We start from the raw sequence: 24555 nt of genomic DNA, 5'->3' as shown, positions 1-24555 counted from the left end.
TAATGATCCCTACTTAATATGGGGATTGTGACAATGGGGTAATAAAGCACAAAGAACCTCAACATGATTGTCTGTGGGACATGCTAGATAGATAACTGTTAGATTATCTCTGGTGTCATAGGAGACACTGCACAATGCGGTGCTTAAGGGGCATTTAAACAACTACTTCTGTGATTTAGGGAACAGTCAAGTCTTTAGTTGGACTGGCCTCTCAACAACCACTTCTTTTTTTTTTGGCCGTTTCACGTGGCATGTAGGATATTAGTTCCCCGACCAGGGATCTAACCCACTGGACTGCCAGGGAAATCCCAACAACCACTTCTTAATTGCTGACAAGTCCTTTTGACCTCTCTATGCCGCTGAAGTTTCCTTAGGTTAGGTACATAATGTGGTGGTAAGACATTTACCTGACAGAAATGTTGAGTAAGATAATGTACGTAGAAGCACTATGTAAACTATTGTAAAAGATCAGTTTTATTATGGACTTCGACTCAGAGAAAAAAGCCAAAAGTATTAAACATTTTATTCAATTTCTAGCATATTCTGTGAGGGCCTTGAAAATAAATTTCTCTCCTTCATATAATTTTTCTTCCCAGTTAATTTGGTTTCTCAAGTTCCCCAAATGAAAACTGAATCTGAAATGGTGATATTTTGCTCCCTCTGCCGGCCTGTGAGGAGAATAACACTACCTAACAGGAATCATTCAAGATCATCTAAATGTTTATTTTCATGGACTTCACTATAAAGATGTAATAGCATTCCACATAAAGACAAAAAACATAGTTTCAGCTCTATCTATGTGACAATTAAACACAATTTGTTTATGTCTACTTTTTGTTTTTAACAATTATCATAGGATTCAAATCTAGAAAATTATTTTTGTACAAAGGTTAGCTGCCCTCCATTTATTTTTTTCAAAATGATTACTTTAAAAGGTCCTGCTGTTTCTATATTTAAGGCTGAAATCCACCGAAAATACCCAAACTTGTAATTTCTTTATTTCCTTGGCTGCCACTAATTTTTGCAGACAAATAATTTACTTCCAAACTTACAAGGTTGTATATACTAATTTAACTGTGAATCATTTTTTTGTATTCAAAGTCTCAGATTATGTATATGAAAACTAATTTATTAAACCTTTGTACACAAAGATGAACATACCTGTATAGCAAGCTTATATGAAGAATGAAGTTACAAAAAAGTAAAAGTGTTATTAAAACTGATGCATGTAAATAAATCACTTACAAAAATACCTGAAATGGGATAAAGCTGCTCATCCCTGATTTTTCTCATTTGGTTGACAGAGTTGAAATACGAACTTCAAACGGTTAGAATTTTTTCTTTTAAAAAGTGATATATTAAACTTACATACAGGATAATTAGCAAAATGTAGAAAGGGAAAACAATGTACAAAAGACAGATAAAAACCACCACTCCTGACAGACACAATCCAAAAATAGTATAAACCTTAACAGACTGTCTCTAAACCAGATCCTATCTACGTCCCCCCCCCAAGGTTTTATCAGCGAGAATAAAATATAGTAAACCAGCAAGCTCAGTTTTTCTGTTCTTTAAAAGAGGCCTGACTTCAGACCACAATTAAACCTTAGATAGTTTTTTTTTTTTTTTGCGGTACGCAGGCCTCTCACCGTTGTGGCCTCTCCCGTTGCGGAGCACAGGCTCCGGACGTGCAGGCTCAGCGGTCACGGCTCACGGGCCCAGCCGCTCCGCAGCATGTGGGATCTTCCCAGACTGGGGCATGAACCCGTGTCCCCTGCATTGGCAGGCGGACTCCCAACCACAGCACCACCAGGGAAGCCCTAGATAGACTGCTTTTAACATGGGAGGGACAAACAGGAAAATAATTTGACCTGTCCACTTAGTACTAATTACCAGAATGCACAGTTATAATTAAATAGCTCTTGGTGCTATGTCAAAAGCAGTTATTCAGAAGCCTTCTTGTTTTTTTGCTGGTTTCGGGGCGAGTTCTTTAACAAGTTTCTTATCCTGAGGTACATTCCAGTAGATTCCGCCATGTTCTCGAATTCAAATGGCGTTATTCCGGTTGCAAACTTGCTCATGTCAGGGACGGGGCTATGGGTGTTAGTGGCTGTTCCGGGACTGGTGTCCGTTTGAAGGAGCTTCTGGCTGCTGCATCCATTCTTGACCTCACAGTTTGACTCGACCCTGCCGCTGTCAAGAGCACCTTTAGAGTCGACCTCAGCCGGCTCTTCCTCTTCTTTCTGGCCAGGCAAGGCAGCCTCAGAATCTGGACTCGAGGTTTGTTCACCTTCTGATTTCTCTGTACAGGTGTCTGGTACCTCAGCCTCATCTGGCATCTGCTTTTCAGATGTTTTTCCCTCTGGGACAGGGAGGTCAGGCTCATTCGCACAAGGTGAAGAGGCAACCGAATTCCCGGTTAAAGGTGTGTCAACAGGAATATCACAATCACTGTTCACGCTCTCGGCCTGCTCGAGGGCCGCCCAGATCCGCCTCTGCTGCTCTTCAAGTTCCTCCAGAGTCAGCGCGTCCTCGTCCATGGTCACAGAGGCCGTTCTGGCCTTGGGTGAGTCACTGGGAGTGAGCGGCGGGGTGCCCTTGGGGAGCGGAGGCGTGAAGACGGGTGGAGGGGTGCTCCGGGGGAGCGGAGGAGTGCCAGGGGGCAGAGGGGGCTGAAACTGAAAAGCTTCACTGCTCGGGGACCCGCGCGGGACCTCTGCATCTGAAATGAGGACGTTGAGAAACTTTGAGTTGTCATATAGCATTTATTTGGTTTTACTAACCCTTATTATTTGAACTCAGGTGAATCCAGAGGTTCACTGGCCAAAATTACTGGCTCAAGAGGGGAAAACTGGATCCTCAGATACCATGACCATCACTTAACGTCCTCAATCCACCTGAAAAGAACATCTTTTAATATAAATCCTGGTCAGAAAGGTCAGGATCTCTGGCACTGGGAACTTTAACCGAGGGAAGACTTTAACACAGCAGGAAACTGGGCTGGCACTTCAGCTGCCTAGACTCCAGCGTGGAGCTGGCAGGGCGGGAGGGTCCCTGGCTTATCTCCCAATTCTGTACCCTCAGTCTAGACTGCCCGCCTGAACTGTGGGTTCATGCAGCCAACTGGTCACTGGTCATCACTACCTGTACGTCCCACAGACCCAACAGATCCGACCTGTCCAAAACAGAGGATCTTTCCCTAAAATTCACCCTCTTCCCCTATTTGCTAAGCTCGCTAATAGCACCACCGGTGGCATCCTGCTGAAGTCTCCAAAACTGAAAGCGGCTCGTCATCAGAGAGTCCTCCCCCTTTCCTTCTGCTCACGCCAGGTCCTTGGCTCTCTGGGGCCCACCCTTTCCTGCAGCCTGTCATAGGTGCTGCGTGATTTTGGACCCACTACTGTTTGTCAGGAATATGAGTCCTTCCTGCCTCTGGACTCTTCTTCCTTATATCCATCCTCCAAACTATCAGTCTTTCTAAAACACAGATCTGGTCCTAATAACCCGCCCATCTCACGAGAAACCCTTTAGTACCTTCCCATCGCCTACAGGAAGAAGTCCGATCTCCTCTGGGCCTTATGAGGCTCTCACAACCAAGAATTTGCCTATTTCCACCATGTCATTTCTTACTGCCCGGCTTAAAAGACTCCAGCTGTCACACTGTTGTTGGACCAATGTGCCGTGATGCTTCGTGCTTCTGTATTTGCACTTCTCACTGTCTCAAATGCCCTAACCCTTCTCATGGCCCTGGTAAATCTCTGAATTCATCCCTCAAGATGCAGCTCGAAGTCATTCTTGGGAAGCGGCTATGACTTCATCCAGCACGGCTGCTCAGTTTTTCCTTGGTGCCACTATTACAGCTGGTAACCAGCTCTGTGATACTAACCTCTGTATGTGTCACTACAGGCCACCACATTTATATTAAAATGATGTTCACACATCTGCAATCCTAGGTGACAGAGAGCCGTAACTAAGGGTAGCAGTTGTGTCTTATTAATCTTCCTGGCCTCGGGGTCTAGCAGAGGAGTCTGAAACTTACTGTGTGTTTAAAAACTTTGGAAAAGTCAACTGCATAACACAGAATCATAAAGCCTATGCAAAACCAGTCTGAACTCTATTGTATAGGCAATAAGGTCTGTGAGGAGGGTAATACACTGTCGCTCAGAGTTTAAGACGTTAACTCAATCAGAAGAGCAAAGAAGGGATAAAAAAGCTGAAAGGAAGGATTAAAAAAAAAAATCAGTTATAAGGGCGCCAAGAGCAATCATGTGAGAGAGAAAAGCCTGAACGAAGAGGCCATTTCTGAGACAGTGTTAAGATTTCGGTAACTGGCTAGAAACGGAAAGCCACGATTACGGGTGGATGCAGCTGCAGACGAATGGCATCTCTCGGTCTCGGGAGCTGCGAGAGAACGGGTGCTGTGGGCTACAGCAGGAGCACAGAGGAGCAGGTGGCAGGGAGAAGGGACGGCAGAGCTAGTGACCTACTTGACAACGTATGTATTTTGTGCTTTTAAGAATAAAACATAACTAAACAGTTTAACCCAAGTTTCATTTTGCACAAAATATCACAATAAACACTCTTAACATAAGAATGCTAAATGGGAAAAGGATGTTCAGGTAGTCATAGTTCACAGTTCCAAGCTGAGTCACTCTACCCACAGGTTTGCAATATGGAATCCATTTCACTTAGAACACATGATTTGCTAATGAAATTTTCCACAGGAAAATGTCCATTAGACTGACTCACTGTTTCTTCTTCTTGGGAATGAGCTGCCGACAAAAGTCACTTGAATTACTACGCCTTAGAGTTCCGTCCCTGCAGGGCAGGAAGAAGCTGGGGACAGGGGGCCTTGCAGTGGTTCTGGGGTGGGAAGGGCCTGCCTTTAGGACCATTTACCAGGGTGTTCATAAGCCAACCCAGTTCAGTTAGCAGACCCTCTCAGCCCTTTCATGAAGCAGCCCTATAACTGGCCTTGATAATTTGATCTGTTACTACTCACTGAATGATCACTTAAGCTGTTCAGAACGAGGGTAGGGAAGGGGGTTGCTATTCACCCCCTCAAAGACCCTGACATTCATTGTGCTGAGAGGGAACACGGAAAACAACATGTTTTAACAACAGAAGGATGGACTGGGGCTGAGAAGACACATGGAGTTCAAGACATGTGGCTTGAGGCCTTGAGCTTTACATGTGGTCAGAGTGTTCTGATCCTGGCACTGGCCCATCTTTTAAGTCTGTGGCTTGGGCAAGAAAGCTCTTGTCACAGGGTTCTTTGTCCTCAGCAGGTGAGTGCATGTTATGGTGGCTTCTTTTAGAGGTGCGGCTGTTTCTAAAAAGGCAGAGGCTTACTGAAGCTTCTGCACAGAGGCAGGCGCTTGTAAACAAAACCAGTTGCCTCCGCTGATGGCTGCGACCAGAGGGGCCTTTAGCAGGTGGTCTGGGACCTTGAACTACATTTAATAAATGTGTGTGGGCAGGCAGAAGCCTCAGCGGATGGCAGCAGAGGCTCAGAAGCAGGCACGACTGACGAAATAATTCACTTAACAGACTGCAGGGCGAGGGGGATCTAGCGAACTAAGGCACAGGCTTCGGGGTAGGGGCCCAGCTGAGTCCTCAGGAAGTGTGGCCGAGGCAGAGACCAGATATATAGTGTGGAAAGAAGGCATTTCAGGCCTTTTAGGCACCCGGGCTAAATAATCTTTGTTCTGCAAAGGTTCTGTCTGTCTTACAGAGAACTAAAGAGGTTCTAATTGAACTGTTTATCCCAGGGTGCGTTAGGGAGGCACTAGGACTAGATCTTCTGCCCCAGATTCCACTGTGGACTGAGAGCCACGGAAGGAATGTGGAGGCACTAAACTTGGATTCTTTTTTTTTTTTGCAGTACGTGGGCCTCTCACCGCTGTGGTCTCTCCCATTGCGGAGCACAGGCTCCGGACATGCAGGCTCAGCGGCCATGGCTCACAGGCCCAGCCGCTCTGCGGCATGTGGGATCTTCCCGGACCGGGGCATGAACCTGCGTCCCCTGCATCGGCAGGCGGACTCCCAACCACTGCGCCACCAGGGAAGCCCCTAAACTTGGATTCTTGAGTCTCACTTCATCACATGGGCTCAGGCTGGCTCTTGACTGGTTAATTATACATGAAAGAGAAAGAGAGAGACAGACAAACGGAGAGAAACTTCCTTTAAGAGGAAGGTTTCCTAGGCCTCAGAAATCCCCTCAAAAGAAACAGAAGCAGCAGCTCCCAGCACAGGGCTGAAAGTGCCTGCATGTAGTGTGTGGACCTAGTTACCGAGTGCCACCACCGCAAATTCCCGAACCTCGAGAGAAAGCAACTACATCCCGGGTGGTTCAAAATACCAAGCTCGGTGTCTTTTCCTCAGAGGTACTCTAAGTGCCTACGACCAAAATTCTCTTCTTATGGGGAAATGTCTTCCAACCTAATTTAAGTTCCCAGGTGGTGGAGTCAGAGGACTGGCACTAACTAATATCCTGGAGAGAGAGAAACCAAGAGTTTTGCCCTTACTCAGAAATCTTGGCTGTGGCCTTTGATAACACTGGGAAGTGCCGGGCTCTGGGAATGTAATTCTGTCCGGGACAACTGCTCTTGGGTTTTGGGGAATTGCTTGCTTTCAAAATTTCATAGGTATGTGGCAAAGGCTGTAATTCTGTTTCCTATGAACTCTTTGGCCTTGTTAAAAGTGAGACTAGATATTGAAGTAAGGCTGTAGGTGCTAAACGTCCAGGTTGTGAACTTTACTCAGGCATCAAGACTCCTATGGTAAGAACAAGCAGAATAAAAAGTTGGGGAAAATGGTTTGGAGGCTTTAATTTTGGACTTTGAAGCTGCTAGTGCAAAATAATTCAATTTGGAGCTTTAAGGTGATTTAATCTGCAACCTTTAAATTCTCCCTGGGTGGGGCTTCCTGGCAGTCCAGTGGTTAGGACGCCGTGCTTCCACTGCAAGGGGGCACATGTTCAACCTCTGGTCAGGAAACTAAGATCCCGTGTGCCGTGCGGCATGGCCAAAAAAATAAAGTAAAATAAATTCTCCCTGGGAATCTGAAAATGGGTACTCGGGGTGGGGAGGTCTCCATTCAAATTTGAGGCAATTTACATTGCTGGCATCTTATTACTAGAGCATCTGTATGCATTTTACCCTAATGTTGCCATTTCATTTCACTTTCAGAACACCCAACATGCTACACGGGACCAGAGTAGAGGGGCGTGGTTTGTGATGGGAAACAGAACAAGGGGTGAGTTTTCATCTTAGATTCAGAGTGGACTTGGGGTTTATCCGATTAACACAAAATTCTGATCCATTCCAGAGGCTTCTGGGGGCAAAATCTAAACTACTCATCAGTAGTCCCAAGGGGAAACCCAAAGGAGTGGTGGTTGGTAGTGGGGCAAGCGGGGACTCAAAAAGGTGGGGGCATGACTGTCCCGATAACTACTGATCTGCTGAAAAGGACCGTTACAACCCTGCTTGACCACAGGTTCCACAGTAAACCCAGAGGGTTCAGAGAACAAAAGGCTGCGGGAGTATCAGAGGGGAAGGCCTTTGCTCCCTTCTGGGTTTCTGAGAGGACGGACTTTCCTCCTGGTCTCACTTTCCTGGGGGGAGGAGGGACCTAGTGGATTTATTTATACACTTGGGAAGAGTAACTGAGAAAGCTTGACTTAGCTCTGCCTTTCTTCTTCTCGGGAGCAAGCTGCCAAAGGGGAGCACGTTCCACTGCTTGTCTCAAAGCACGGCCCACCAGAGGGGCCGGTCCAGGTCCAGAACCACTGGGACTGGGTGGGTAGGTCTGTCTAACTCAGGTATCCAGTCGGCTGCCCAGCTGGCTCTCACACCAAGCTATGAGTCTTCCAACTGAGCTTTGATCAGTACTAGTGGAGATGCTCTGATATCCAAGGATAAAAGAAAAGATTTACTCTTTAGTTAGTGCTCATAGAGCTTCCTCTTTCTTATGGAACTCAGGAGCGTACAAATTCGCCCTACTTTCTAAAGAAATCAAAACCACGGGATGAAACCTACCTGAGTCAAGCTCCATGTCGGCGGGCGAGGCCGCCAAGCTGCCTTCCTTCTTCGGCTTCTTTGGGCTACTAGGCCTGGGCAGAGACGAAGACCTCTTGCTGCTGGACCTCATGCTCGGCTAACGGAGAACCAAATTGAACACAAGTTAGGTGGGTCCACAAAGAACTGAACTCCATCCCTTCACTTAAATATGATGTAGAAAACCAGTCTGGAGCTAAGTCCAGGTAACTGGTGAATGCAGTTACCTTTTTCCTTTGGATTCATCAGAAAGCACAGAGTGCTTTATATCCAAAGAGAGAAAAGGCAATAAGATGCCTAATGAGTTACAAAATTCCTCAGATAGACGCGATACATTTTTATAAACCACACTCTGAGAATCTATTTACCGCTTGGAAGTTAGAAGTTAGGTAATTGGCAAACACGTCTTTCTGCTGACATGCCTGCATTGGTATGGAACCAAACAGCCTCCATTCCTAATAATGAAAAGAGAAGAGAAAAACAAGTATGTATTTGGAAAACGTCATGCTTTGAATAGTCTGCTGAGCTGACAGGAGGTAAGGTGGAGGTCTCAAATTACATTTCTGCTTCATATGTGACTTTTCCTTTTTGGGGAAATTAATGAAAATAATGGAGCATTGAAGGGGAAAAAAAACCCCAACTCTGCCTGCAAAATGATCAGGACTGAACACGAAAAGACTACTTGACAAAATCGCTTGGCCCCAAAAGGTTCTACCTACTACAAGAAGAAGTTACTGGCAGTAATGACACAGACCCTCCTCCGGTCTGGCTGGCTCCCGCCCCCTCCTGACGCCCCAGCGCTGTTCACGTGACTGTTAACTGCTCCCTTCTCCTAACTCGCTCTCATGCTGATTCTTCTACCTTCCGTTCTTTCCCTTTCCAAACTGAGCAATAACCTTTAAGGTTCAACATCACTCGTTTCTCTCTTATCGCCAGTAACACGTTCAACAGTGGTTCTCAACAGAAATCACTTAGGGCTCTCGTGAAACCTATAGATTCCAGGGATTAAGTCTAGTGGGGCAGGGGCGGTGCTCAAGAATGTGCATTTCTAACGCACACCCCAAGGAGATTCTGATGTGGGCTGGTACTTGGACCCACTTCCAGAGGCACTGGTGGTCTGTACATGCAACTCAGTCCTTGATTAATTACACACGTCTTCGTATCTGTTCACTAGACTGTATGTTCAGACCTTTGGCTGTTTCTCTAAAGCCCAGTCCCTAAGAACACCTAGAATGCATTTTTATTAAAATACCACCACCACCATCACCACTAGTATAGTTAGTTGTTAAAGCCTGAAACGTAAGATGAAAGTTGGAAAAGATTAAGTGTAGCAAAACTTTCTTGTATAGGAGAAATTTTACTTTGGAGAGGGGGTGAAGAGGGAAGAGTAGGAAAAAGTTATAGTAATACTTAGATTTATTAAAGGCAGAAATTGACTTCCCAATTAATTCTGTAAAACTTATAATACTGCTTCAAACCATGCCATATTTAAAAAAAATAATCTTTTAATTTTAGAATAGTTTTAGATTTATAGAATCACACCGTTCTATTTTAGCTCCTTTTCTCAGGGCATAAAATTGGAAAAAACTGTGGGGTTTTTTTCTTTTTGATGAATTCAAGATTTCACTTAATATTCTAATCAACATAAAGGAAATTAAAAAGTTAAACACAAAAGTAACACATTTACTTCTTTATGGAACAGTACTACATAAGCTAACATTTTGAACAATCTACATAAATAATGTCACATCCCAGAAGAATAAAAAACCAACACACTTACATCTGAAATTCCTCTGGGAGTAGATATATTAAAACCTGGATAGTTTACCAATTTCGAGAGATCGTAAGTGACACTTTTATTTTGTTGTACTTCTCCAGCTTCTGTTTCTCCATCAGCACCATCTATTACAGACCATCAAAAAGCTTAATATTGCTAGATGCCCATATAAATCCCTCTCCAGACCAAAAGCAGACTTGGAAAGTGCTTAGATTCATGACCACAGAATGATTCCGAGAATAGCTTTAATTATAATTTGTCTGAACCATTAGATTAGAATTTTTAAACAACATGGACATATCATTTTGATAAAAATAAACATTTAAAATCTTGGAAACTTTAGTTCTTCCATGAGTTATTTCAAAAGTCTGTTTTGCACTGGTCTTACGGTTTGCCTAATCCTCTATTCCAATTCTTTATTTAATAAACATTTACATAATGGTTACTGTATATGAGCTAGTGTTTTCTTTTCAGATAGTGTTTTAAACAGTTCACAAGGATTCATTCGCTTAATCTTCATAACAACCCTAAGAGGTACATACTGTTAAAACCACTTTACAAAAAAAAAAAAACACTTTACAGATGAGAAGAGTCTTTGAAGGATACTTGGGAACCACTTCATTATTTTGAAAAGTACTAAATAAATCGAACATTTTATTTTGCTAGTCCCATGTCTATATACCTAAGGAAAACAAATAGTTGATGAGAAGTTTCTCTTTATAGAAGTTTTCAGGATAAGAAGCCAAGTAATGAAAGAATAAGAATATAATCAGAGTGTCACCCATCATTAACAGATAGATACAGGCAGTGATCACCAATGACTGACCCCACTGCAATTCACAGGAAACAGAGGGACAGAGAAACACGCTAAAGCAACACCACAGGGATGCACCGGCAACATCTCGAAAACTCAAAAGGACAAAATACAGTGTTTTGTTAAAAGCAAGAAAGGGAACTTACAGATTAAAAGAGATTTAAGAGGCTCTCAATGATCTACAATCTTTTGTCCAAAGAATCCCTATTCAAATAAATAAAGAGAGAGAGAGAGAGAGAGAGAGAAAACACAGAAATGCAAGCACCTACAGAGTGGCAGGAGCAATGATAATTTGAATGTCAGCATGACTTGGGGATATATTAAAAGGCTGTGCTGGGGCTTCCCTGGTGGCACAGTGGTTAATAATCCACCTGCCAATGCAGGGGACAAGGGTTCGAGCCCCGGTCCGGGAAGATCCCACATGCCACAGAGCAACTAAGCCCATGCGCCACAACTACTGAGCCTGTGCTAGAGCCCGCGAGCCACAACTGCTGAGCCCGTGAGCCACAACTACTGAAGCCTGTGTGCCTAGAGCCTGTGCTCCGCAACAAGAGAAGCCACTGCAATGAGAAACCCGCGCACCGCAACCAAGAGTGGCCCCCGCTCGCCACAACTAGAGAAGGCCCGCACACAGCAACAAAGACCCAACGCAGCCAAAAATAAAATAATAAAATTAAAAAAAAAAAAAAAAAAAAAGCTGTGCTAAATATTCTTTGGTACTACTTGAGGTGGGGGGGGTTGGTAAATTTTTTATTCAGTTTTCATTTAATTAATTAATTTATTTATTTTGGCCATGCTGCGCGGCACGTGGGATCTTAGTTCCCTGACCAGGGATCGAACCTGCACCCGCTGCAGTGGAAGTGCAGAGTCTTAACCACTGGACTGCCAGGGAAGTCCCTACATTTTTTATTTTTATTTTTAATTACCTAATATCTAGAAACACTTTCATTTTTTAAAAATGTAGAGCATTAGAGATAATACTAAAATCTTAAGCCCAATCCTGTTTTCCTTCTCAGGGATAACCACTGTTGAGTTTGCTGTATATTGGTTAGGACTTTAAAAATTTTTATATAAAAACTTATTTACTATCTACCAGATACCAGGCACTGTGCTACATGATAAATAAATAGATACAAATTGTGACAGGGCATGAAGAAAACAAACAGGCTGAAGTGATAGAGACTGGCAGAACAGGTGGGTAAACATGGGAGAGACACCTTTAAATAAAGTGGTCAGGGAAGGCCTCTATGAATCTAAACCCTGAAATCTAGGTGGTTCTTGGTTAAGATCTTTTAAAAATATCTTTTACGAATATAACTCCTCATAGAAAATATAGAGCATTGTTTCATCCGTGTGGGTTTTTTTTTTTAAATTTAAGATCAATGGTATCATAATATGTAAGTCATCCAGAAACTTGCCTTTTAAACTCAGTATTGCATAGGGATTTTGACACGTTAGGTCCATGGATTTACTCCATTTTTAAAAACACTGCAGGGATTCCACCCCCCAGATCTACCACGGTTTACTTAGCCATTCTCCTTTAGGGCCTTAATGTTGTTTTTAATTTTTCACTACCATAGTCAACGTTAAAAAGTATCTTTATATACATACATTTCCTTGTGCGCACGTGTGAATATTTTTCTAGAGGAGGTACCTAAGAGAAGTTCTAGATCATAGGAGGGTTTATTTATTCTAACTTTTATAGGTCTCCTGGCAGAGATGGATATATTTCTGTTGCCATTACTGAGAAAGGAAAGAGTTTATGAGGTCTCGCTGGAGAACTAATACCTTGCTAGGTAGTCACTGAGCAAGTCCAGATAACCACCTGATAACTCTCAATGAAGTTTTAATTCCTTCCTTGTAAAACAAGGGAAACACCATCAAGATATTTTTTAGTTAACTCAGCACACACTAAATAAGCCAGCCATTCCCACCCTATTTTACTGTGATTCTTTAATTTAAAAAAAAAAAAGAAAAAGATAGAACACTTAAGCTGACTTATCTAACTGAACATACTATACCTTTTCCATCATAGAGTGCAAGCCCTGAGGTCTCTAGTTCGGCCTCTTTGAGCCAGCCTGGTGGGTATCCTAGCTGGCGCATTCGATATATAAAAGGTGGAAGACTCTTGTCCGTCACACCCAGTGCATCCTGAAGTTCCTCACTGAGTAAAAATAAAAGAGGAAGAAAACTACTGTATTCTTGTTTGGATGAAAATACATACTGGTCTGATATTTTAAAACTCTTCTATGTCTTATATTACACACCTGTGCCACGGTGCCTATCAAACACACAGTTAAAAGTCCAATAAATGTTTTTGGATTAATTGATGTACATTACGTAGAGCCTTGCTAGAGAACACTTATATCTTGATTATTACCCTGAAGATCCACAGAACGTTCCAAATAGTGGGGAAGTGGAAATGACATTCTATGGTAAAATGACAGAGGTACCTAATAACTCCTGGCTTGAATCTTCCAAATCTTTCTTCTACTTCTTCTGCATGGTATCGCTGCTGAAAATTCTGATTGCTTGTCTCACCACAGGCATCCATATACTCTTTTCTCTTCTCACTTATTCGAGAAGCATTCCGAGGCTAAATCATAATGTGTTTGGAAAGAATGGTATCGAGCAGTTTAGAAATATTTCAGAAATTCAATAAATATAAGCACTTTTTCTAGGTCAAGCACACAGATGATTTCAGTTCTAATGCATAAGGGACAGGTATAAAAGAGAGTGGATACTTCAGAAAAATAAGCAAAGAAGAGAAGCAGTCCTTTAATTTCGTATTACCTTGGTACTATCATAACATAAAATAAAGTTTTGAAAATAAGTTGTGTAAAAATGAACTCTCATAATGTTTTATTCATCTCAAATACAGAGTACTGTAATCAATTATTTTTTAAAAAATCTAATATCTTTAAAACTTATGTACAAATTTGGAAAGATTTCAAAATCAAGGACTATGGGAAAGACAGAAAGTTTCTTCACATCACACAATGCCATAGATGTATTGAAAACATTAGAAAGCTCTGGTTCAAAGATTTTTTTTTTATATGAGAAAAATTTACCATTGGGCAATCTTTCATTTGATGCTCTTCAGAACCACAATTGAAACAGTGAGGCTTTGGCCTATTTGGTCAAAAAACAAAGATTTTCATAATGTAAATAGAAATATAAAAGCAAATCAACAAAATTCTGTACGACAGCAACGTGTATCAGAGACAAGAAAGCATGTAGATCGCCAATTATTATCTGCAAAAATGAGAACACTTTCACTTCTTGTGCTCAGTGATGTAAACAAACAGTACTTTTGACCAAGTCTTTTAACCAAGAACCCTTGTGTTCCCGACTGATCTGTTACCTCTGAGTTTTGTCAGTGGCTAATAATAGAAGAACCAAGGCAAACAGATGATCATATTTTCCTTTAGGTAACTTGGAAAGGGGTAGATGGTTATAAGACAGCAATCAAATTGACAGCAGTAATTATACCTTTCCACCCACCCAGGCACATCAGGAGTGAACCAATGAATTCCAATATGACTGACTTAAACATTTAACATGTCTATATATTGAAATTCTAGTTTACTCTGTTTATTTATCATAAGCTAGCAATAAAGAATATTAACTTTTCAAGCTAAAAGAGTTCATGGTTTTGGTTAAAAAAGAAGAAGAAGAAAACAAAAGCAACTCCCCACACAAACCTTTTTGCCTTTACTTGTATTTCTTGCCCTTCTAGAGAAACAATGTGGCTGAAGACTTGCTGGTACCTTTAGTGAGTTTTATTAAGGAATAGTTATCATAGTCTGCAAAATTTGGTTTGTTTTTTTTTTTAAAGGTGAACTTAATGGCAAGATGCATAAAGATCTTCATTCACTATGTAGGATACTTGGGTATTTCCCATCCTTCCGTAAGCTGAGGGTTTTCATTTAGTAGCGGTTGCCCCAATTTATCAAGGCAAAAATTAGTAAAATACAGGACACTTCCTACAACCTGCAGAAAACAAGTCAAAAAATATTGCTATTTAAGCAGGAAAAAAAAAGACATTAAATAATGTAAGACTATGATTAATTGTTTTAACAATTTATTTCTGGATGAAATTATTAGAAATAATAATCAACTCCCTAGTTAAAGGAGCCACATTCCGATGTGTAAGTAAGATCTCCATCACTGAATTCCCCTCTGTTGCCTAGATCACTGAATTTTTCCTGTTGGATCACTACTATCAGTTGCACTTTCTCCAGACTTATAAAACAAAAACTTGTCAACAACTCTTATATTCCCTCCAATTTCCCATTTCTTTGCTTCCTTTTGCAGCAAGATCCTCAGACAGTTGTCTATATCTATATAGTCATTGTTTCCACTTCCTTTCCTCCCAATCACTCTTTTCCCTTCCTTCCAATTTTTGGGAACAATTTCCTACAGAAAAGTTGAAAAAAATGGTACAAGGAACACCCATGTACCCTCCATCTAGATTGGACAATTGTTAACTGACATTTTTGTGTGCACATCTCTACACACACACACACACTTTTTACTGAGCCATTTTTAAAAAGTAAGTCGACACCACTATCATCTTAGTCTAAGTCACTGTTTTCTCCAGCTTGAGGTTAATACAATAACTTCCTACCCAGGTTCTAGCTCCTACACATAACCAGCTACAGACTCTACTCATGACACTGCCCCCCTAAACACTTCAGGATAAGCCTTCTAAGAATAAGAACATTCTACAAATCACAATACCACTGTCATGCTTAAGAAAATTACTAACACCTTAAAATCATCTATATCCAATCTGTTTTCAGTTTTCCACAATTTTAAAGACATGGGGGTGCTGGGATGATGAAGAGCCCACAGATCTTACTGAAAAGATTTACAAGGTATGTACACATCTCTGCAAATGTGATAAAGGCTGATATTTGCAGGGGTTTTAGATCACCCTATAAATGTCAAGTGGAAGAGCTAGAACCAGTGATTGGATTGAGTACGAGAAGCACATCTCAGCTCAACTCTTAGAGAGCGGAAATTTCTATCACAGGTGTGAAGAATGAAGTGGTTTGCCTCATTTTCTAAAAAAGTGAATTCCAAGTTACTGGAAAGACTCAAGAAAAGAGCAAAATGCTCTAAGGGCACTTTAAAGAAAGATTCCTGAATTTGAATTAGATAACTTCATTTCCCTTTTAAACTCTAAGGCTCTGGGATTTACAGTGGCACCTGCCTGGAAATGGGGGATTTTGCACTTAATAATTTAGTCTAAATTGTGGTACATCAATGGGACACAATACTCCATGAACATGAAAACTAGTCTTCCTTTAATGGAATCCAGGATTACATCATCTTCTTTAAAAATTTTTAAGTTGCAAAATCACACCACTACACTGCACTGACACTGCTGAATTTTGCATAGGTACTGAAAGGGCTAAATGTAGGTTCATCCCTGTAAATCGTCTTCTGTTTTTCACCCACTACTGGAGTCTGTCCACATTTAAAATTTCCTATCTGCCACCTGTTATATTAGCTATATATCCCTCTCAGCTTCACCCATCTCTAAGTTCCACAAGCATGCTTTCTATATCTTCATCCAAGTTCTTAAAAATGAGTAGAGGTGGGAGAGAAGGATAAATAGGTGGAGTAAAGAGAATTTTTAGGGCAGTGAAACTACTCTGTATGATAGTCTCATGCTAGATGCATACATATCATTATGAATTTGTGCAAACTCACAGAATGTACACCACCAAGAATGAACCTTAACGTAAACCATGGACTCTGGGTGATAATGATGTGTCAATGTAGGTTCATCAATTGTAACAAATGTACCAGCTGGTAGGGGCTGTGGATAGTGGGGGAGGCTATGAATGTCTGGGGGCAGAGGATACATGGCAAATCTCTGTACCTTCCACTCCATTTTTCAGTGAACATAAAACTGCTCTAAAAAAAAATCTATTAAAAAAGAAAAAGCAAGAAAGGAAAGAAGATGAACAGAGAGGATAGTCAAGAGAAAAATAAAGTCCTCCAAAGTGTATCTATTGTGCCCCCAGGCCACAATGAAATAGTTATTAAAAAGCAAACTATGGTATTTAGAGGCTGAAGCCTACACTGTTGCTTACAACAAATTTAATGAAAGAATGTGTGATCGTCTGACGACATATGACTATACCACTTTATCATTTAAATGTCACCCAATGGACATAGGATAGGAAACATATCTGCAGAATTCAAAACTTAAATGTCCAAACTTACACTAAAAGCTTCCTTATTGTTAACAGCACTGGATTCTTCTACTTTATGGTCCTCTTCTAGCATAACACTGGAAGGCTAACACGAAGAGAAACACACATTACAAAAGGTAACCAATTTTTAATAACTTTAAATTTCAAATATTAGCAATCTGAACACACTCACTTTATTTTCTAATACATACCATTAAGGTATATAAAATTTTGAATTCATTGTTGTCATAATTAGGGTGAGTTGAGAAGTTAAGCTAGGTAGGAAGGTTTATGAAAGAAATCTCCCAAGTGGGAAAGTTAAAAAGATATATAAAAGATAGTATCTTCTGGAACATTAGCATACACTGTGACTTTTTTTTAAAAATTATTTTTACACTATGACTTTTGTGTTAACAAATATTAATTATGGAACTTTCAACACTTAAACTGACAAGACAGACTTTATCTTGAAATCAGATAATCAAAGATTAAAATAATATATAACTTGATATTACTGGTCAATACTGATATTACAACCCTTACAGACCTCAAGCCATTACAAAATTCTGAAGTGTTTCCTGAATCAAATATTAATATTCAATGTTTTGTTTTTTTCAGTATGTTTTTTATTGTTAAATGTATTTTGTTCTGTGAATCTTTAAAAATTATATCGGATAGGTGAAAACTAAAGGTGATAAACAAAAAATTAAATTAATTACAATACTCCATTCTCCAACCTCTGAGGATAAGCAGCTAAAGATCCTTATTTGAGAGACTCTACTTACCTTAATTTTTAATTAAAAAAAAAAAAAAGCCCAGAAATCATAATTCTGATTTTCTTAAGGTAAACTCATGCCCTAATATTCAGAGTGGAATCTCTCAGATTTCTCTGGGCATGCTGTTGATTTTTAAAACAAGTAGAAGGGAAAGAAAGGATGGCATATGAACCTGTTCATTTTAGATAAAAAGAACCCATCTTTTATAAACCCCAGAAACAGAGATTTTTTTTTCTGACCTAAAATTAATTTTCTGCCCCAAACCACGTGCCCAAGTCAGGGAATGGAAATAAAAAGGCTTTAGTTTTGAGTGCAGCCAGGTGTGAATATGACTCCCTGAGAAAAGCAACCGTGATCCAAAAGAAAGCCCTGTGGCTGCGCTGGTCAGACTGTGGAGAAGGAAGCCCGGCTGCAGGATGGGAGGTGAACAGTCAATCTCAACAGTCATTCTGGTTTTGATTCAAGAGGATCCCCGGAGCCTAACAATTGACAGTGAAAAGCATAACCTACTAATCTTAAAGTCTCTTAAGTTTGAAATACCTGGGGCAAAAGATTAAAGGAAGTCTTTTCCACATCATTTTTCTGCTGTTCCTCAAATCTTTTTACTAAATTTGATACAAATTCCTCTATTTCTTGATGATATTGCCTGCGTAAGAGGACAAAATGGTCAGAACCCAGACAGAGTAAAACATTGACTTGATTGAGTTTTATGCATTTTTAGAAGATGTCATGTGTAAATTTTGTTATTTTGTTTTTCAGAGTTTATCAAATCGCTGATTCTTTGAAACACTCAGGAATCTATTCCTTAGGAAAAATATATACATCGTTGTCAGTTAATAAAATGATTACAATAACCTAACTCAGTGCCTAGGATGTAACAGCTGGCAAATACTTACGCAAAGACTAAATGGATTTTATTTATAAATTTTACATACTTAATTTTTGAATATGTAATACATGTAAATGGTTCAAAATTCAGAAGAACTGAATGGGTGAGTTACATAACAAAACCTCCCTTCCTACCCTGTCTCTCAGCCCCTTATTTCTGCAACACAGAGATAATCAATGCATTCAGCTCTCCCACATCCTCCTCCCAGACACCCTCTCTGCACATATAAGGAAACACCTATGTAAATATTACACTGGAGAAAAAAAGACCAATGCAATGCAAGAAAAACGACTGAGGTCTATTTTCCCCAGCCTTCCAGGTCAAGAACCACGTTCATCAAATATTCTTCAGTGCTCGGTTCAGGAGGGGCCAAAAGAGCCAACCTCCTCTTTACAGACTTGATCCGTCAGGTCCCGTTAGCTCTGACATTGTAAGATTTCTGCAGGCACAACGCCAGGTGAGCGGTGCAGACGTTAAGACTGCCAAGAGCTTGAGTCAGAGGCCGATTCGGACGGCGACAGTGGCGCTGGAGCCCCGCGTGCCCAGCACCGTGCTGCTCCTGTGCCCACCACAGGCTGCTCCCCACTCCCAGAGCCTCAGGTTCTGCTTCTGCTGAGCTGAAGTAGCCAACGGACCTGCCACACAGGTAACACCCTATGTACGGTCCCTTTACCTTGCCGGGCGCCTAAGATAATATGATTAAGTGATGCCAAAGGGGGCAAGCAGGTGTCTGAAGTGTCTATGACCATGCTCTGAGGAAGGGAGAGGTCAAGGCCTCAAACCATGTCAGCACATTCTAGCAAGCACTGCAGGAATGCACTGAGTCATCCCAGACCCAAGCATGCTGGAAGGCTTGCAAAGGTCTAGTTTTGCTATTAAAAAGAAAAAAAAAATCACGTGGGTAAGCTTTGAAGATAGCCAACAGGGAAAACGTAGTTCCCTGATTGTGGTAGAGAAATGGTTAAGATTATTTATGGTGGTAGCGGTGACTTTTATTTGAGGCTATTTATCGGGCTCTTACAGGTGCTCATTTAGCTACTTAAGAGGTAGTTACTATTAGTGTCCTGTTTTCCAGTAATGAAACTGATATGCAGAGAAGGTCAGTGACCTGTCCAGGTTCACAGATAGAGAACGTAGAGGAGTCCAGCTTCAAATTCAGGTTTAGATGACTCTAATGTCCTCACTCTTATCATGATTCCATAAATTTTAAGTAAAAGAATAAAGATGGTATATAAAGTAAAAATGAAAACAGCGTATTTATAGAAGACACTGTATCATAAATACATCAGCTCATAATATTTAGGAAAGGGAAAATTACTTACTTTGAAATAACATTGTTCATAAATAGAATCTGAAATAAAGGTCCATCTAATTTAGTATTGTTCACCAATATTCCACTAAAACAGAAGTTAAAACACATTCTTAGAAGACATTAAAGTAAAACTTGCATATGTATATATAAACACTGAACCTTTATAATTCTTAAGTACCAAAGATCATATAATATTTTACAAATAAGATCAAGAACCACAAAGAACTCCAGTTTTACCCACTTTGACAGTTTTTAGGGGTATCTTTTACATTACATATTTTAAAAAATATTTCATAAAAAAATTAAAAACTACAGTTAATCTTTCAACCGAAAAGCTTCTTTACCCAATGGCTGTTTGTTTACAAACTGAGGGGAGGGAGGAATTGAATAAAGCAGGTAACAAGAATATATTTCTGAAAGAATCAGTGAATTTGGCTTGGAAATATATGGGAAATTGAAACACTTTATAAATAAATGGGTAGACTCTTTCTGGAGGGCAGAAAGAGTCACTTTCCTAGGGGTTTGCACTAAGTAGCTCAAATCCAAAATTTTAAAGTAGAGATGTAAAAAGTATCTCATTCCTGAGTTTGACTTTCAAATACTGCAAAAAACAGAACTAGACTGCAGCCTGGAAATCTGCTATATATCCCTTCGGTAACCTGGGAGCAGCTGAAGCTCTGATTCCTCCACACCTGCCTCAAATCTTTCTACCTGTACAGCACGTGAAATAAATCAATCTGAATGTGGAATTGCCCACATCAAGTAGAGAAATAAAATTAAAATATGAAGACACCCAGAAACTTGCTTCAATTTGCACAAACTTCAGTTTTAAAAAATACATCATGTTTCTAAAAACTACATGCAATTGCATGACCCTTGACTGGAGTTCAGCTTGAGAAATCAGCAATAAAGACATTCAATTGGGGACATCTGAATCTGGTTGGGAAGGTTATTAAGGAAATCTTGCCAGTTATTAGGTGTGATCATGGTGTTGTGGTAACATGAAAGTCTTTAGAAAAAAAAATACATGCTGAAATATTTGGGGTAAAATATGTATATGGAATTAGAAGAAGGAAATATGGCAAAATACTGTTAAATCTAAGTGATGAAAATATGGGTATTAACTGTACTATTCTTTCCACTTTCTGTACGTTTGAAAATTTTCATCATATAAATAAAAAACAGAAGAAAAAAAACACCCCACAATGTTTACTGGATAAAAAGAAGAGACACTTCTGATCATGAAATTTCCAAAAATAAGGGTTAAATCAAGAGATGTAGGGTACAATTTTATCTAAATAATTTTATGTTTTTTTTCCTCAGTGTTCTGTAGAAAGCTCTGTCAGTCTGACAATGTGGAGGACACCAATTAAAAAAAAAAAAATATATATATATATATATATATATATATACCCAACACACACACACATATATATATATATATATATATTCCTTTTTCAGGATACTAATACTTGCTTCTTATAAATTGGCAAAGCCTATGATGCTGTAATCATTTGAATTCAGGTGACTATAACCCCCTTATAAATAAATATTTAATGTTTAAATGAACAACTCTATTACAAAGCATATGCTTGTCTAAATAAAATATCTTTACATATATAAAAATTGTGATTTTTTAAGAATCCTAGTTACATTCAATATGTTTACTACCTAACCAAAAATAAGTGTAGATCTACAAAGTGTGCTCACATAGAGGAAGGAAAGTAGCGCATAGAGAAGTTATTCTTTAGATATATTCTGAAATATGTCTAAATTCTAAATATGTTAAATTCTAAAATTTTAAAGTTTTAGTCACCAGTGTAGCCAGTTAATTCAGCTGGTACCAGGGACAAAAAATTCCATGTGAAACTGCATCAGGGTACCCCATATTCTGAAAGCCTTAACGTACCATTCTGTGTAATAAATTTGTACTTTAAGAAATATTTTAATTTAGTGACTACTAAATAAATTTAATTACAAAATATCAACATTTAATCTTCTATTAAAATCAGATGACTGAATGCAAATTTACTCACTCTACTTTTTTCAAAAGCAACTACCATCTCTTCTTCTAAAATGCTGCATCTTGCATTATTTCTATTTATGAACACATTTTAATTGTATAAATAAATCTTCAGCTAGATTAATACTGTAATCTGAATTCTAACTTACCAGAAACGTTCACTGAATAGCAACAGCTAGGTTGATAACTTGCCTGTTCTGAACATTAAGTCAAAAACTTTGTGTTTCACACATATTTTCACCCAATAAGTCAGTTTTCAAAGTTTAATACGGTTGTGAGAATTCAAATTTTACCCTCACAAATTAAAAATAAAGGATCATTACTACGATTTATTGAGTACAAAATGGTATAAAAATCCTAAACACCCTTTTTGCAAAAAAACAACTGTGATTAAATATTAATGTTGGGATAAAAAATAAAGGACATTATGGTGCAAATTCAAGATCTCATACCTTGGTCGAGTCAGAATGTTCAATTTTCTTTTAAGTTCTTGATGTTATTACTTGTTAAGGAGTATAAGCCCTGATTAAATAGAAATAGGAAGATCATAAAATTCAACTACTAACCTCACTTTTGGTGTCAATGTTATAAACATATGTTATAAACGTTAAAAGACAAATATTTTGAGGATGACACACTTACTGACCTCCTGTTTTGTTGCAGGGCTAGGTATCTGGATCTAAAAACTAAAATAGAGTTTTCATCCCTTCCAACCTGGTATTTCTAAGGCAGGGGCACATAGTTCAAAGAGACTAACAGACTAAACCGAAAATGTTATGCAGCGTAACAGACTGTTAAGACCTGAAGAATCTAGGATGGAATCTATGAACGTTCACTGTAAAATCCTTTCAACTTTTCTGTATTTTGAAATTTTTCATAATAAAATGTCGAGGAAAAAGGCATTATGAAAAAATGACTTCGAAAACCTTAAAAGATGATTTACCAACCACCTTCAGGGGTTTTTACACTAGAAAAACTACCTGAGCCAAAATTACTTGCATGTATATTACAAACAAAAAAACACCAAAAATTCTCTAAAAATGGAAATAAACATATTAACACTTCTTGCTAGAAAGGTTGTAAACATGTAACTAAAGGCAAACGGAAACTTATTTGGCGCCTTTTCCCTAGGGGTTTGCAATGGACCTTAACCACGGAAGCTATTTCAAAGTGGAAGAACTTTAAAATGAATCCCCCAAGTTCATCAAACAATTAACCATTTCTCTCTGCATGCCTCGACTCCTTAACGCCCCCAACTGCACATCCTAGCACCACAAACTTTTGCCCCGCCCTAAAGACACATCTGCGCCTAGGTCTAAGCATCCGGTATCTCCTACAACTACAGCGTGATTGCAACAACTTTAGCTTGGCTCCAAAAAAGGAGATCGGATAATGACTCCAAAGAGGGGAAGAGAAGTGGTGAAGAGTCTACAACTGAACAGTTGAAAGAGTCCGGAATAACGCTAAAAACCGACACCAGACTGGGGGGGGGGGGCGGGAGGAGCGAATTAAGGTCCAGGATACGGATCCCAGAAGGGGAGATGTCTGCGCCGAGGCCTCGGGGACAGCTTATGCAACCCGAACCCGCGATTCTCAGCCTCGTGGAATTTCCGCCCGCACCCTCCCGGGGACGGCACACACCACACTCCCCAGTGACAGGGCCCAGCGAGCGGGAAGGATATTCTCGGCGCGGAGCTGCTCAATGGTTTCCTCGTACTGCCGAAGCCGCTCCCGCAGCTCCGCGTCGCCGACCCCATTCTCGTCCTCCTCGTCGCCGTCGTCGTCCTTGAAGAGGGTGTGAACTGGCTTCGGAGTCGACTCCTCTAGGTGGTCAAACGCCTCGAACAGCTCTAGGTCGCCGAAATCCACCTCCGCCGCCATTTTGGGCTATGGGAAAGATACGAGAAGAGGCGGAGCTGGCCCCCCGGCCGAAGGCAAAGGTTGTTCGGCGGCACCGCTCTCCAGGGCTCCGGCCGCCCTAAGCCACCCAGTACGGTTTCCTCCAAACGTACGCCGCCGAAGCTGCAAAATAGGCGGGCCAGTCCTGTGAGACTACAACTCCCAGAATGCAATGGTGTCTCTCATACCCACTCTGAGGTTGCTCGGGAGCAAGGCATGCTGGGATATGGGTTTCTAAACGACTCTTAACTCACTGTTTGCATTGCATACTGGGATTGGTCCTTTATAACGTGAAGAAAGCCCAACTACATCAGAATGTGTTACAACAACATGAGTTGTCTCATGCATTTAAGGCTGCAAAAAATCAGAGCACGATGTACGGCTTATCACAGATTCTGGTGAATAAGGAACTCCAGTTTTGCCACAGACTACCTTTGTGATCTTGGAGAAGCTACTTCAGTTTACTGGGCTTGTTTCACTTTGTCATGAAGAACTAGCTTGATCTTAGATTATTTTAGATTTGTCTGTTGCAGTTTTTGGTGATTTCTCTCCTTCAATCACTCATTCATTCAGTAACATTTATTTACCGAGTTCAATGTGCCAGGCACTGTTCTAGGAAATGAGGGTGTAAGAGTGAGCAAACTAGAGAAGTTCCTGCTTTCATAGAGGGTACAGTCTAGCAAAAGAAAGAAACAAAAAATAAACATACATGTTCCCGCTCTTGGGTCAAAGTGGATGTTGATGGGTATTCATCATATTGAGATAAATATGTGAAATAAAAACAGGAATGGATATGTAA

The 24555-nt window shown here is 40.2% G+C and overlaps 1 protein-coding gene across 3 annotated transcripts; it reads right to left on the bottom strand.

Annotated features, from left to right (window-relative positions):
* Nucleotides 1-456: 456 nt before the first annotated feature.
* ZCCHC8 (zinc finger CCHC-type containing 8) lies at nucleotides 457-23907 on the bottom strand. Of its 3 annotated transcripts, XM_081251938.1 has the most exons (14): nucleotides 23540-23907; nucleotides 22310-22352; nucleotides 19845-19919; nucleotides 18174-18279; nucleotides 16889-16963; nucleotides 14538-14641; nucleotides 14353-14418; nucleotides 13720-13780; nucleotides 13102-13244; nucleotides 12670-12812; nucleotides 9838-9959; nucleotides 8426-8512; nucleotides 8040-8157; nucleotides 457-2722 (listed from the first exon to the last, which is right to left on the bottom strand). In XM_081251938.1, the coding sequence occupies exons 1-14, from the start codon at nucleotides 23736-23738 to the stop codon at nucleotides 1944-1946; spliced, it is 2121 nt and encodes a 706-aa protein (XP_081108064.1). In that variant the 5' UTR covers nucleotides 23739-23907; the 3' UTR covers nucleotides 457-1943. The 3 variants fall into 3 exon arrangements, with proteins under 3 accessions (XP_081108064.1, XP_081108065.1, XP_081108066.1); XM_081251939.1 differs by lacking the exon at nucleotides 19845-19919; XM_081251940.1 differs by lacking the exons at nucleotides 14353-14418; nucleotides 14538-14641; nucleotides 18174-18279; ... (1 more) ...; nucleotides 22310-22352; nucleotides 23540-23907 and having other exon boundaries at nucleotides 16889-16961.
* Between the last annotated feature and the right edge of the window lie 648 nt (nucleotides 23908-24555).

Source organism: Mesoplodon bidens, assembly GCF_964165515.1.
Source record: "Mesoplodon bidens genome assembly, chromosome: 13".
In the NCBI taxonomy this organism is placed as follows: domain Eukaryota; kingdom Metazoa; phylum Chordata; class Mammalia; order Artiodactyla; family Ziphiidae; genus Mesoplodon; species Mesoplodon bidens.
This window is presented reverse-complemented; position numbering and strand designations above follow the sequence as displayed.